This window comes from Chelonia mydas, chromosome 18 (assembly GCF_015237465.2).
Source record: "Chelonia mydas isolate rCheMyd1 chromosome 18, rCheMyd1.pri.v2, whole genome shotgun sequence".
NCBI lineage: Eukaryota > Metazoa > Chordata > Testudines > Cheloniidae > Chelonia > Chelonia mydas.
Window position 1 is genome coordinate 8,144,150 of NC_051258.2, and position 15,362 is coordinate 8,159,511.

The 15,362-nt window shown below is 45.0% G+C and overlaps 1 protein-coding gene across 5 annotated transcripts in view; it reads right to left on the bottom strand.

The window, feature by feature from the left end:
- UBR4 (ubiquitin protein ligase E3 component n-recognin 4) overlaps positions 1-15,362 on the bottom strand; it is a 114,864-nt gene that overhangs the window by 16,760 nt on the left and 82,742 nt on the right. For all 5 annotated transcript variants that reach the window (XM_037881067.2, XM_043531898.1, XM_037881065.2 and 2 more), the window contains 17 exons: positions 14,878-15,035; positions 13,675-13,784; positions 12,437-12,578; positions 11,377-11,458; positions 10,613-10,786; positions 9,916-10,037; positions 9,281-9,478; positions 9,074-9,154; positions 5,898-5,985; positions 5,033-5,160; positions 4,433-4,540; positions 3,838-3,957; positions 2,899-3,089; positions 2,481-2,654; positions 1,725-1,824; positions 873-1,091; positions 176-289 (listed from right to left, as the gene is read on the bottom strand). In XM_037881067.2, coding sequence (XP_037736995.1) covers positions 176-289; positions 873-1,091; positions 1,725-1,824; positions 2,481-2,654; positions 2,899-3,089; positions 3,838-3,957; positions 4,433-4,540; positions 5,033-5,160; positions 5,898-5,985; positions 9,074-9,154; positions 9,281-9,478; positions 9,916-10,037; positions 10,613-10,786; positions 11,377-11,458; positions 12,437-12,578; positions 13,675-13,784; positions 14,878-15,035 — 2,309 coding nt within the window. The remainder of the gene's footprint in view (positions 1-175; positions 290-872; positions 1,092-1,724; positions 1,825-2,480; positions 2,655-2,898; positions 3,090-3,837; positions 3,958-4,432; positions 4,541-5,032; positions 5,161-5,897; positions 5,986-9,073; positions 9,155-9,280; positions 9,479-9,915; positions 10,038-10,612; positions 10,787-11,376; positions 11,459-12,436; positions 12,579-13,674; positions 13,785-14,877; positions 15,036-15,362) is intronic.

Genomic DNA, 15,362 nt, shown 5'->3' on the forward strand with positions numbered 1-15,362 from the left:
TTAACGAGTACCATCTTCATTTCTGAAGTACAACAGAGAACTGCAGATCCCAGGAACAAAACCTGAGATCACCTGGCCCTACAGTGTCACGGCATCAAGTCTCTGTCAAGCACCAGGGCGCACACTGGTGATTTTCCTCGTATCACATTAGGGCTTTCCTGTTGCTGTTCTGTACCTGGAACTTATATCCTTCCCTGCAGATACAGCAGGTCAGTCCTGGTTCTTCTATCAGCTCTTCCATCTGTTTGAGGAGTGCAGTCTTTGTCACCACCTGGCCCTTTTCATTAGTCTGAAAGAGAAGACAAGTCAAATATACTAGGAGAATAAAACCAGAGAGGAATTTATATTTGCTAAATCTCAGAACACCTTACTTACTGGAAGCAGAGAACATTGGCGAACAGAATGCTGCTCAAGCTGTACAGCTATCACAGGCCTCTGAGCAGAATTGGGAAGCTCCCATAATCTTGCTACTGAGAGTTACCAATCAAGATTAAGTCAGATTTATAATATTTTCGGACCTCAGAGATTTCCTGCAGTTCTATATTACAAAAGGCAACCACCAGCGCATGGAAAGCTGTTATATATTGAACACTAGATGACAAGATTATGGTCAATGGACTCTTGCAGGCATAACATTGCTATAGTTGGAGCTCCCAAACTGCTAGCATCAGAGAGTTAAAGGATTTCCCAACCTGACACCAGGTAAATGACCCTCACTCTTCCAAAAGTCATGCAAAGATTATGTGGCTCAATATTTGTCTTGCACTTAAAAAAACAAACGAACAAACAAAAATTCGGTGGCATTTTTAGCAAGACAGGAATACGACATCCACCACAGAGCATTGGAATCCATTACTGTGGATAGGCATTACCGTCATTCCCAGAGTGCCTAAGGCTTTTTGCCTCATTGCCATGGCCATGCGCTTCTTCTCTGCACGTGTCTCCTTTCGGGCTGCATCTATCTTCTTGTTCACCTCTGGATGTTCCCTGAGTGCCTCCAGCAGGTTCTCCGCTAACGTCCCGATACCTTCATCACTGGACACTTGCTCCAATTTGTGCAGGTTTGTAATGGAGTCTGTACCTATTAGTACCTGTGAGAGATTAAAATACAGCAGCTTCTTCAGGAAAATGTGAGCAAGACCCTGAACTATTTCACCTAACCCAACCTGCAGCAGTCACTGATTGACTAGTTAGAGCTTTAGGCCACTACAAGCGTTTTAAGGGGAGTAGTTCACTGCAATGCTACAGGCGCCCAAGACTGGTATCTCACAGTCTTCCACAATGCACCTGATTCATGCCCTAAAACTGCATACCAAGGCTGCATATATTGAGAGTAACCAAGAGTTAAAAGGAGTTTGTCATATAAGCTACTGAAGAAGTGAAGCCTATAAAACACCACCTAGACCACAGGAAACCCATCACAGCCATAGTCTATAGTTCTACCTTGCACTTCAAAGGAATTGGAAAATTTAACAGAAAAGAACGATCTTGAGCTACAGAGAACCAGGCTGTACTTAGTCAGAATCTCTCTGCTTGAATGGGCATAGTCAACCCAATAGTTCTTTCCAGACTAATGATCAGCTGTGTATGAGAACAACATTGCTCTCCAAACTCAACCACAGATACTACTATGAAAAGATTGTTCTAGCTACAGCCACCATATAAGCTCCCAGATACAAGCCAGCCACCTGCTTCCTGGTCCGTTTCCAAGACTATCTCCTTACCTGTGTGGCAGGGTGTTGTGTGGCGAGACCTCGAAGTAGCCTCAGGATGAAAGGAAGTGCTGGACGAGATAAAAACTTCTTCCATATGTCTGCATCCAAACTACACAGAGAAGGTAAAAACTTACAGCAGCTGAAACATAAATCACCAGCACCAAAAAGTATCTAGCTTCCAGCCAACAGCCAGCTTGCACTATATAGGCTGCTAGGAAAGACGGCCACCTTTTCCTCATCCCCTCCACACACACACACACACACACCATAAACCTACAGTCAGAAGGGCTACTTTGTTGCATCCTGTCTGAGCTCAAATATTTAGTTTAAATTTTAGACATTTATTTATAAAACCTTAATATGGTAACTGAAACGACGTTCACACTCCCTCCTCCACACTGCACACACTATCAGCCAGCTCCTCACTCAATTGTTAGCTTCAGGTTTTGTTTTAGGCCCATGAGATGACCCTCAGTGTGAGAGCTCTGTTTTAGGGTGATGGATAAGATACAGCCAGGAAATTAGGCCATTTGGTGCATCTGAGTAACCAAGCTTAGAGCTGGTAGAGTCTTTAGGTCATCTAATCCACATGTGCCACCACTGTAGGTCTGTCCCTTCAAGAGTTCATTCACCAGAGATTCACCGAGCCTAAACATTTCCAGGGATGGAAGTCCTAACCCTCTCCTTGGAAGACCATTCCATTTGGTGATGATGAAATGAGATAGGGATACACATGGTTACCACACACCACAAAGTGACCCTTACTTCTTTGCACTGGGGATATGCTTTTTCATGTAGTCGAGTGCATTCTGTGTAATGCCTTTCTGGAGGATGAGATCTTTCAGCTGATGCCCATTGCTGTTATTCTTTATGCCAGCTGCTATTTTACAGAAACAGTCTAGGAAAACTTTATCATCTCCACTGTGTTCCTCATCATACCTGAGTGAGGAGAGGAAACAGCAATCAAGTTAGGGCTCTCCTATGGACCCAGTAGATAAAATAATGGTCCACTCTGCAGATTAACACACGCACATCAGCCCAGATAAACTCTCCAGAACTCCCACCTGCCACCCAGAGTCCCCTTCTCCTGTAAATATCCATTAGACTAACGGGAGGATCCAGGATGCTGATTTATTAAGATTTTAATTTAATTGGTGCTCTTTGCTGACGGCACAAAACGTACTTGTCAAAGTTACAGTAGGGCTTGAATCGATCCACCAAGATCTGCATTTTCTCCATTTCCCCAAAGGACAGATAAGGGATGATGCGTAACAGGCCTTGCAACACACTGGGATTGGAGCGGACAAAAGTGCTGTTAATCTGATCCAGCAGCATTACCAGCTGATCCTTGTCACCAGTAAGGAGGAGGTTACCCTGCAAAGAGGAGAATGATTTATGTTCAGGATTAACCTATAGGCTTCAGGAAAATCCTCCTATTCCAGTGGTTTACTGACTGTTCCCTATCCGGAGGAAATCAGAGTTTCGGGATCTCAGTAAGACAGCGTGATAAAGAACAAAGACAGCAACGCTAGAATTCTCGTGGCCATGGAGAAACTGCATTTTTAGCACATTTCCAGGTGTCTAATGGAACAGCTGTATCAACCCATCTAATCAATACCTGGCATCCTGCAACTGCTGTTAAAATGTTCTCGGGTCGAAACAACCTAACCCTAGCCCAAAGGAGGTCCGACTCAAGCAATAGTAGTTCTAACAGATCCACTGGGCTAATGGTACCCTCAGGGGAGGGAGAGAAGCCCCATTTCTCAGCGTCTCTCACATAGTTCACATTGCCAATTATTCAGAAAACCAAGTTTGGTTTCAGAGTTCATATGAAGGCACTCTAAAGGACAAGGCAGATTCACCTCTTTCCATGGCAGCTGATCCAGCTGCTCTGACCCAACGCACCACTACTGTGCAAAAGAGTTTGGTAGGAATCTTGCAACGCTTTTGGTTCAATGTCGCTCTTCCTCCTTCTGTCCCCAACACAGTCTTTACTGTTTGATGGCACGGCTTAGACTCCTTGTACAGACCGTGGAAGGTCTGTATCACTGAACAAGACATTTACAAGCCTTGGATTCCAGTCAGTATTTCCCTCTCCATGGCACCCAGAACCAACACTCACCTTGTCCTCACTCAGTGGTTCTGCATTAGATTCATCCAATATTATCTCCATGATACTAAGCACCTGCTCTGCCACTGCTGCTCCTCCGCTGTCCTTACTCTCCTGCTCAGCCACCAGGGCCTGCACAGAAGATGGTATTAGTCACTACAGCACCAACTGCTATCACTAATAGATGACAGAGGGAAAATCGGGCTGATAGTCCTTAGCTTAGACCAGCACTGAGAGGATATTTAAGCTCTCTTTTGGTTGCTATGAGGCAAGTATGACTGAAATTTTGGGTAGCTTAAATACAACCGAGCAGATGAAAAATTTTCAGAAGTCCTGGTAAATTTGTGCAAGAGGATCCTGTTCATTACTGAGGAAGGGCATGAATGTGATCTCAGCTAAGGTGTGGATAAAAGAGTTGTGTTACCTGGAATGCTACTCTCCAGATAACTCGGGTAATCACCCAAAGATATGGTCTCCATACTAACTCCGAATCTGTGTTCTTGATGCCACCATCAAGCTACACTGATGGCTTTGGGCATGATTTACCATCCAGCAAAAGGTGAGCCAAGGGTACCAAAATCCACTGTAAGCCAAAATTCCTCCTTACCAAATTCAGAGTTCCCAGCATGACATTCAAAGTGTTCATCTCAGGTTTGACCAGGTGCTGACGGTTCACTTTCACTTTCACACAGTAGCTGAACAGTTTTAGCAGCACCTGCAAAGAAACAGAGAACGGGACCTACAAGATATCCATGAAAGGGCTGGCAGGATGGAAGTGAACTTAAAAGCTCCAAACAATCTAGTTAACCCCTTGGAAAGCACAAGGTGTGACCCCTCCAAAACCATTAATCCCAAGAAGAAGATTGTGATTTTCCAGTAAGATTCTCGAATACATAAAACAGTCATTCTAACAACCGGGGGCCTGATCCTGCAAACTGCTCAGTGCCCTCAACTCCCACAGACTTCAAAGGCTTATTCTGAAAAAGTGTTAACAGAGGGGATTAAAAGGGGACAAGGAGAAAGAAAGGAGGAAACTGCTATAATTTTACCAGACATGGATTAGTGAATTTAAACTCTGCTGCAATACGTGAGCTGCTGTACGAAGAGTCGTTGGTAGGCTGCTATTGGAAAAGAGGGAGGTTTTTTGACTGCTTATGGATTTACTCTCACAGTCTCTTTGCCATGAGTTGGGGTAGCTCAGACTCACTGTCAAGAGATGTCGGCCTTGTTTGAAATCCTTGATTCCAGTTAGTCGGTTCAGCATGCACTCCAGGCCTCCACACTGCGCCATCACACCTGCCATTTTATAAACCTCTTCCTCGTCCTCCTCTTCATCTACAGGAAAGAAAGACTATGACAGGAGGGAGGCAGACACATCAACAGGACTATACAGCTGACCATAAGGAGTGAGGCATTGAAGTAAAAATGGAGATTAACCCTAGCTAGCTTGGCAGTTATAGCTTAAAGTTAAGCAGCTGGGTCAAACTGGAGAAAAATTACCATGAGCAAGAATATTAAAGTAGGATTTTGACACACAAGTTCCTTCCATGTCTAACATGAAGTCTAAAACTCCAAAGTGCTGCTGGCTGCATGTTCCGATGTACCAACTAAAGTCAGAATTGAAGGTCAATATAAACAGTTTCTCTAATCTCAGGGACGTCTGAAGTCAGGGAAAAGATGGTCATGTCATTAAAGCACTGGACTGAGTTTGATTCCAAACAGTGCCACAAATTTCATGAGACACCTTGGGCAAGTTACTTAATCTCTCTGCACCTCTATAAAATGGAGATGATACTTTCTTAACTCAGAGGGGGATCGTGAGGATAAATTCATTCATGTTTATGAAGTGCTCAGATACTACAATGAGGGGGAGCTATATAAGTAGCCACACTGATATTATAAGCTACAGTGTTGATTATTTAATCTATTCCTGGCACAGGAGGTAAATATAGCAAAAGAAATGTTTGTCAGTCAAATATATGCTCAGTGCTGTAAGGTTAATGGTGCCATCCTTCTGTGGCAAGCCCCACATTTCAAATCTAATTCCAGTTTCTAGGGAACAAATGCCTTACCTGTAGTGGAGTCCAGCGACTCAATGAATTCTTCAGTCGCATCTCCTAGCAACCCTCGCATGCGGTAAATGATCCTCATTGGCTCCCCCTGGGGAGAAGAATTAGACAAGTGTCACGTTTGCTATGCTGGTATCTGAAAATGTCCAGTAGTCCAATGACGTTCCCTTTAGAGGAGATGACAGACAATTAAGCCTCAGTTTCCTTTCACCCCAAAGCAGAAGGTAATGCAGGGAAATTCTTGCAAGGGCTCGTTTCTCCACTTTTTATCTTTTCTAGAGTCTCTCCAAAATCACATCCACATAAAACCCCACTAAACCATCATTTAGTCTAGTCTGTTTCCTAACAAGGGCCATTACCAAGCTGTATGCCTAATTAACAGCTCTCCCTCTTATGTCATCTGACTTCATGACAGATTCCTTTAGTAATAGGCTGCACTGTGGTATCACATCAGTGAAAGACGTAGCCAAGAAGAAGGGAGCTGATGAGTCATGTATGTTCTCGGAGAAGGTACCTGCTCTATAAATCAACCTTCTCTTCTCAGCTGATTCCATGGCACAACCCTGGAAAAGACTGTTAAATAAATTGGATGGGGTGTTGCTCAATAAATCAGGGAGAAAGACAGGCTAATTAGACTGGTGCTTTTAAACAGACAAGTCTCCCAGCAATGGGAAATGAAGGAGAAAAGAGTAAATGGCATTTTGATGAGCTTTAAGTAAAACAGGGTATTAGGAAGTGTGCAAACACAGTAAAGGACTAGCTGCCCTCTTCCTGTGGGAAGGGGGTCAGGTAGCAGGATGCATTTCCAGCCAGAAACACTGGCTGAGCGTGTATCACTGAACTTATCATTTTAACACTATAGGTCTGAATACAAAGCAGAAAAACCCCCATAGCTTTGGGAACAGGAGACCTTGAGAGAAAAAACCTGTCAGAGAGCGCACTAAGCCTAATGTGGAATAAGCAGTGCTTAATGTCATAGCAAATACATAAGCACCGGGAAAGCCCTGGGGGAAGATCTGCTCAAAGGCCATGCTAGAGACCAGCAATTAACACCACAGGGGCCCTGGTAAAATGGCAGATGAACAAAAAAAAGCTAGAGAGAGACAAGAGAAACAAAACAGGCCTGAGGTTAGCTTCTTGTGAGCCTGTCTATTTCCTAGGGAACTCAAGATGGAGCTCCAGAAGTGCTTTGGAGCGATGCACACAAAGGAAGACAGATGAAAGCTGTTAGTGACAGTAATGCTGAACAAACTCAGCCTTTCACATCCAGCAGTGCATCCTGGGAAAGCAATACACTGGCTACAGAAGAACATCTCACACAAAAAGAAAAGGAGTACTTGTGGCACCTTAGAGACTAACCAATTTATCTGAGCATTAGCTTTCGTGAGCTACAGCTCACTTCATCGGATGCATACTGTGGAAATTGCAGAAGACATTATATACACAGAGACCATGAAACAATACCTCCTCCCACCCCACTCTCCTGCTGGTAATAGCTTATCTAAAGTGATCACTCTCCTTACAATGTGTATGATAATCAAGTTGGGCCATTTCCAGCACAAATCCAGGTTTTCTCACCCTCCGTGTCCCTCCCCCCACACAAACTCACTCTCCTGCAGGGGGGGGGCGGAGGGTGAGAAAACCTGGATTTGTGCTGGAAATGGCCCAACTTGATTATCATACACATTGTAAGGAGAGTGATCACTTTAGATAAGCTATTACCAGCAGGAGAGTGGGGTGGGAGGAGGTATTGTTTCATGGTCTCTGTGTATATAATGTCTTCTGCAGTTTCCACAGTATGCATCCGATGAAGTGAGCTGTAGCTCATGAAAGCTTATGCTCAAATAAATTGGTTAGTCTCTAAGGTGCCACAAGTACTCCTTTTCTTTTTGCGAATACAGACTAACACGGCTGTTACTCTGAAACATCTCACACAAACACTACTTCCAAATGCTGAATACTTAAAAAAGGTCTGAGGGGAGCACATGGACTATTCAGCCTTGCTTTTTTTGGCAGCTCACATGCACCATGGAAGACCAGAACTCATTTCCCCATCCACAGCGCTGCTTCTTAATGGAAAAAGGTGACAATCAACTAGCTTCAAGCTTCATTTTGCACCACAAAGGTTTTAACTCACAAGCTTGATCAGAGGTGCTGCCCCAAACGAACAGCACTACACTCCATATGAGGCACTGGTATTATTTCAAAGCAAACAGAATTTATTTGAATCTGCCTCAGCAGCGTTGTGAAATGAAACACTGAGATAGTGACTGAGAACCAGAAAGTGAAAATGACCAAGTCACGTTTTCTTGTCCTAGGTGAGCAAAATGCAAAGAGTAAACTGTGCATAAACAAGAAATATAAAATAAGATTTAAAAAATTCAGTCAGCCTTAATAATCTCCAGTGCTATTAGCAGGAACGGTAAGGCACACATTTTCTGCATGCGAGATGTACACTGACAGCTTCCTTTTTAGTGCTATCCACTAAACTAAACCCTCACAAACAAGGCAGACACCTCTTGACAGGTGCCCAAGGTATCACAGTAGGCTGACTGCAGAGTGGAAATAGAAAAGAGAACAAACTCCTCCCTGCTGTGACTGCTTGGGCAAGTCCCTTAAACTCATGGTCTTTTTCTGCAGAAGTAAAATGGGGCAATACCTACCATCACCTCAAAGACACATTGTGAGGATTAATGTCTTAAATTCTTGGAGATCCTTAAATGAAAGGCACTACAGTAGTACAAAATACTATTGATATCAGATACTCTTTCTGCACAGACATTTTAGGCTGGTCTTTGAAATGCAGAATAATGGAGCAATCTGGTGTCCCAGGAGATACGTATATCAAGCTGCCATGTGCAGATGGAGTGTGAAGTGAACCTTGAAAGGCAGTGACATAAAATGCAGCTGTTTCTTAAAGGAAGGGTCAGAAGAGTCCTTGTCTGAGAAGGCAGCTCAGACTTCTGCAAGTGCATAAGTGCAGCACGGTCACTATTCTTAGCTGCGTCAGTATTATGTGCTTCTAAGCCACCAGTATGGCAGGGATGAGTAACAGAAGTGCTTTCCAGTTCCCAAATGAGTGCATGAAGAGATCCTGAGCAACTCGGCACCAGAGACAAAAGCTGACCGTATCTGGTATTGTTTTAAAAACACAGAGAAGGGGGCCACCAAGCACATACCTCATTGGTGGGGCACCAGACCTTCTTGTAGACCTCAGCCACAGGCAGATCCAAGCTGATGATCTTATTGTTCACCAGAAGCTGAAAGGAGAAAAAAAAAAAAATCTGAGCACAAGCTCACACCACATTACTGATGCTGGTCACCAGCCTGCCCAGAAACCTGCCTCCATGTTTCTCAGCATGTGGTCAGCAGCTGTGCATTCTCACCTCCATTCCACTGTCATCCTCCAGGAGAGCCACCAGGTCGCAGTCCTGACAGATTTTGTTCTTGATGTCCCTCATGAGCGGCCCAATGCCAGGCTCGTTACTGCTGTAGGGGTTCCCTGGCATCCTTCCCTGCAAGAAATCTTCCTGCTGGGGATCTTTCTCCAGTGTTACAAAGAACTCAGTCACTTCGTTTTCTTCCTTAAGAGCAAAAGCAAAGGGAGAGTGGGTGAGGATTTCCCTAAACACGTCTCTCATCCTCATATCAGTTACCAGGATTTTCTCTAAGACAGTAGAATCATTAGCTCCCCCTGCTGTATCTACAGACCTTGAAGGAGACCTGATAATACCAAATCATGTTCAAATTCCTCACTGCACATTACGGCCAAGCCTCAGGCTTCTCTCCTGCTCAGCAATGGCAAAGGAACCCAGCACTGGTATGGGGTCCCAGAATGGGTCCAGCACACTAGTACAATTCTACATTGGTTAATGTCAAACCAAATATCAGTGGAGTCAGCGCAGCTTTGGGATCTGTTCTGAAGAAGTGTAAACAACTACTTTGACTATTTTGACAAGCTTGTTTCATTCTGAGGACATATACAAGATCTGCAAACAACTGCAGGTGTCTGCTCACTTACAGGATAGATAATACTGCAAAGTCTCTCAAAGATGAAGACAGGAGTCCTGTAGTCATCAAGGCTGTAGCGTTTAGCGGTTTCAATACACACTGCCATAAATGCCTTTGTTTCAGATTCTGTGCCTGCAAAGAGAAGGGGGCATTTCATATTAATCTAATTTTTCAGTGGGCTCCTTTTAGCCCAACATATACACCACCTCCTCTAGCAGTAAGTAGCACACTTCAAGGCTACCTCTCTTCTGAAAAGTATCCGTTTAACATAGCTGGGGAAATTGCTATGGGTTCATGGTAACCAGGAAACCGCTTTGCATGCTAGTGCCACAGGAAAATGATCCTTTCACAACAAAGCACAAAATTCCTGGGAACTAATCAAGGTCTCTTCCAGGCATTTTCTTTAAAATTTCCCTGTGGCCAGGAATGGCCTGGGGCTCTGTTTGCTAAGTTTATTACATGATGAAGGGAGGGAGGTGAGAGAACCATTGACCTACATTAGTGTTTTAATCCCATGGCTAGTATAGATCATGCCATAGTTTTGAAATGTTGTACAATGTGCTTTAAAACCAACATGACGTGGTGGCCAAAGTCATGAAAATCCCTGTTGTGGGGTCCTTGAAGTTGTTCCTTTGTGGGGCTGCACTACAGGTCTTGTCTTCTCAGGTAACCTATAGTCAGAATTCCTGGAACCCAGTTGGCTCTACCTGTTGTCATATCCTCCAGCATCTCCAGCAGCATGTCCTGGGTCTCATCTATCAGCTTTGTTCTCTGCACTACCAGCTTCCTCAGGCAGAGGTAGCCATTCAGGACTGTGCCCACCAGACGGCTCTTGAAGTGTCGTTTGATGGACTCCACTTCCACAAAGGAAGAGAGAAGCCCTATGAAAACAGGAGAGATTCAGGAACCATGGGACTCTATTTGCTTTGTTAGCTATGAATTACACATGGCCAGTAAATCTAGAACTATCCTGAGAAGGGAACAAGAAAATGAAATGGCCTGCAGAGACCCCTGGTGTCCAGTCTGTTATTTAGGAGTACGTCGGGTAAGTAAGACAAAAGATTTCAGGTGAAAAGACGGGCCCATTTTTGGGATGGGGATGGCTTGTATGCTACATCAAATGTGATCAGAGAAGAGGAGAGGGATGGGAGCAACCAATCTCCCAAGTGTGGGGCTTATAACTTCCTCACCGAACTCCACTTGTGGGATTGGGGGCTCTTTTCTCCAGCCTAGGGAGTGTGTCTGAGGAGGAACTGGCAGTGCCACAGTCGCTCTTTTCTCTGGGCTACTCCCCTGGCCTCTTATGTTTAAGCCAGCTCTGATGATATGCAGGTGAATGACTTTACTAACACTTACACCTACCATTGGGGGACAGTTTGAAATACTGCTACATGCTTTTGAAATGCAGTGAACCATGCTGCAGATCTTAATATGTGACCATTACATGGGGGTGGAGGGTGCAACTAGGTACCTGTGAGGCTCTTCAAGGCATATCCCTGCTGCAGGTCAGTGCTGAGTGTGGCTTCCTCCAGGGCAAGTAAACGAGCTATTTCCTAAAAATAACATAAGTACATGACAAAGCAGCAAAGCAAACTACCAGTGCCAGGAATGACTGGCTGATCAGTGCTCAGCAAACTCAAAGCAAAAACACCGTGTTGCTAATGGACCCAGTAGAGGACTGGGGCTGGCTATGTAAAAGCCAGAACTGCAGAACAAAGTAAGACAACAATCTGTCCACTGGTGCCCAAGCTGTATTCCGATTCTCTTCCACTTACTCATCTCGTTTCTATTACCCATCTCTCTGTTGGTCAACCATCGCACATGCTGTGCTGGCATTGTTCACTACGAATGATGTGATGTCAGGATGCACCTGGTATGTTCCATTGCACACCAGGGGTACTGTACATAACTGTGCTTATAACATTTTATTCAGCCTCTTCAGGTTCCAGTAGGGTTTGCTATGGTCTAGGATTGGATTTCACTGTAATAAACTTGAGTGTCAGGGGGCTGCTGAAACCCAACGACTTGAAAACTGTAACATAAAAACATTCCCTCCAAACAGCCCATAATTCATTCTGGAGGAACTGGAGCAGACCTAATCCTCCTGCTCTGCGGTCACTATTTGCTCTCTGAGCCCGTTCAGTCCGTCAGCCAGGATATGGTATTTTGGCACAGAGCTGCTGTCAAGTCAATGTACCAGACATTTTTGCTCCTTGGCACAGTTGCCTGTGGAGTACTGAAGTAAAGGGAAGTGGCCGGCTCATCTCGAGGCATGGAGCAGCTGGGGTTAAGAGTACAATAGCCATTTCTGCCCATAGTGATAGGCGTCAGCTCAGAAATACCAACCTTATACAACTGATCCCATGGGGAAGAAAGAGCAATTCAGAATTGTGCACAAAAGCAAACGGGTGCAGCTCTCAGAGTGCAGAAATCAGGTGAGGAGACCGACAGTGTGGGGCTTGAGGGGAGCTGCAAGGTTGGCAGAAGCTTCCTTGTGCTATTTACTTTGCTTCCTTCTTACAGATCCGTACCTTAGTGATGAGGTTGCCGACGTAGGGCAGAACTCCTCTTGCTGCCAGGTAGACCTTCCAGTGTGCGGGCTTGATGAGTTTCTGATACAAAGCTAGGTACTCGGCAGCACACTCTCCAGCAATGCTCAGCTCATCCAAGTAGCTAACACAGGGAAACAGAAGTTAATTGCTTCCGAGTGACAAGAAGCGCTCAGAACTTAAGGATGGTGTGAAAACCTGGGAAACAGCTATAATTGTTTTTATAAATATGGTGCATGCCTCTGTGCGTTTATGATGGATTACTTGTTATGGAGTTAGATCAAACGGGGTTGTTAAAGGAAACAAATAAGAAAGGTAAAATAATGGCCTAGATAAGGAGCATCCCAATAAATACTCCAAACAATAGCCAGGTTTATAGCTGTGAAGAAACGACTCCTCAACTCCAACCCTGGTGACAGAGCTGTTTTGCCAAGGCTGGGAAGAGAGAGATCAAACCATTAGAGGACCAGAAAAGATGGGTGCTTGAGTGGACAGAGTGTCAGTGGAAGCTGACAGGCTGGCAATGGAACACACAGACAGAGACCATGCTCTGCGCAGGACGGTCTGTTTCTCCCAGAGATGGGGGTGAGCTGAGGGAAACTTACAACACCTGGCAAGGACTGATTACGGCATAAGACTCTTATTGATTTTACCCATTGCCCTGTGCACATTGTACGTCTGGGGGAATGAACAAATAATGCTTTGTTTTGAAGACTGTTTGAGTCATTTTAATCAACATGCTGGTCACAGACCCTAGGAATGAAAGGGCTTACAGGTGTCCAAAGCAGCTGAGCTAGTCACATTAACATGGATGGGGAATGGTCCAGAGGATCCAGATGGAGAGTGGCTGGACTACGTGGTTCCACCCAGAGTGAGGATCAGGAAGCTAGGCCTGTCACCTAAGGGGTGCAGCACTTGAGAGGAACTGTAAGGGATCTCAGGCATGGTTCACCTTGTAACTGTGATAGATAGTAAGGAAACAAGGTAGGAGAAGAGCTGTAAGGAACCTGCCTTTCCCCATTTGTGCTTTTTCTGCCCAATACCAGTTCTATCAGTGTTAAGTGCTGCTCCTGTAAAGCAGTAAATGCCCAGAGGAGCCATACTCTAGGGATTGTGGTGAGAACGCTTAAAGGAGTGATGGGCAAGTTCTAGTGGGGATCAGAGAAATCAAATTATGTGATTCACTCTGGTGCCACAAAGCTAAGCACCTTGTGAGATACCTGGTAAGGAGATCGAGGACCTGCTGCTTCCGGCTGGGGATGGTAGCCAGAGCTTCCACAATAGTGCAAGCAGCCTGCCTGGCAGCTTGGGTTGCAGGAGTAAACAGTACCTAAGGTGGGGAAATTAAAACACATGATGTCATTGGATGCGGACAGGTAAACTAGTGACAGTCACTAAAATGAGCAACACGGGGACAACTGGTGGCCTAGCAGTAATGCTCTGTATTGCCATGCCAGAGACCTAGGGATTGTCTACATGAACACTTACTTTGCAGCAAATGGGGGTGTAAAAATCTACCCTGTTTCAAAGCAGCGTAGATCAAAGCGCACTGGAGAACTTTTGGTGCGTGGCAGCAGCATCCACATGGACACTTACTGTGTAGCAGGCTAGTAAAGAATAGACTTATACCCAAGCTTGCTGGGAACAAAGCGTTTTTGCAGACAAGCCTTTAGATTTGATTTGAATCTTTCTTGCTCCAAAATTTGGTGAGGTGTGAAAATCACTGTAGGCTGAATGCTAAGCCACACAGAACTAACAGAGAAAATGAACGACCTTGCACTGTTCAATGCCAGCCCGTACAGCTGATTAAGGAGTAGTGCTGATGTGTTCTGTGCAGGACTCTTGAAACAAATGGTAACCAAAATGTAGTGATTGGACAGGAAAAAGTCAGTGGTGATCACAAGGTCACTCAAAGGTCCAGAGAGTTTTATAAGAAGGCAGGAAGCTGGGAGTTCTGTTTTAAAATGGGATTTTCATGGACCCAGCCCTAAGGGAGGTTTTGTCAGTCAGTCAGCGGGGCCTCTACAAGTCTGCAGGGGTACAAATACCATCCCACTCTTTCAGTCAGCAGGAAGGGCAATGCAGAGACCTTATCCTGCCCCAGCTCCAACTGCTTCCTGCCCTTCCTGCTCATTCCTGAAAGCTTTCCCCCAATCTCAACCAGCTATAAAGAAGTCCTTAAAGGGGCAACCCCTCTTTTCTTCCAGCTATCTGACGACCCACTCGCATAAAGGTTGCAGTGGTCACAGTGTCTCCAAACCACAGCTACTTTGACACCTCATGGTTTGCTTGCAGAGCAAATGTACAAAGAGACACTACCAATAACCAGCTGTAGAGCTGCGAGATAAAAACCATCAATGATTAAGAAGTTAACACATGCTATAATTCTTGGGTTTTGCACTGGATGCCTCCGGGATGTTTACCTGTCGCAACCAGTTGTTATGTCCCAGTTTGAGATCCAGAGGGCAGGTTCTCTTCCCATGTCGGCTCATGAACTGTTTCCATTTCCAAACATACTTTTCTGATAAGTAGAGCTGGCGAAGCTCAGTTCTGCTAGGAGCTTTCCCATTGGCTTCTGTACCTAAAATATCAACACAGCTTAAGGGAACTGTCAGCTGCCTTTCCCTATGAACCCTATGTGCAGAGGAGCTTAAAGAGTTCCCTTATCCTGTGAATACAACACCCTGCTTTGAGGAAATAGAAGATTCCATGTAGTTATATTTCTTTTTCATGCTGAAACCATCCAAACCCCTCTAGGAGCCCCGGGAATCCTCCTGTGCTCCCTTCCGCTGCCATTTTCAGTCCTCCACTGGGCCAACCTTCCTTCTGGCCAAAAAATGCAACACATGACTTCCTTGGGAACTCATCAGTACTGCTCTCGAGTTGGCTGTGAGGATTTTTGCAGGAC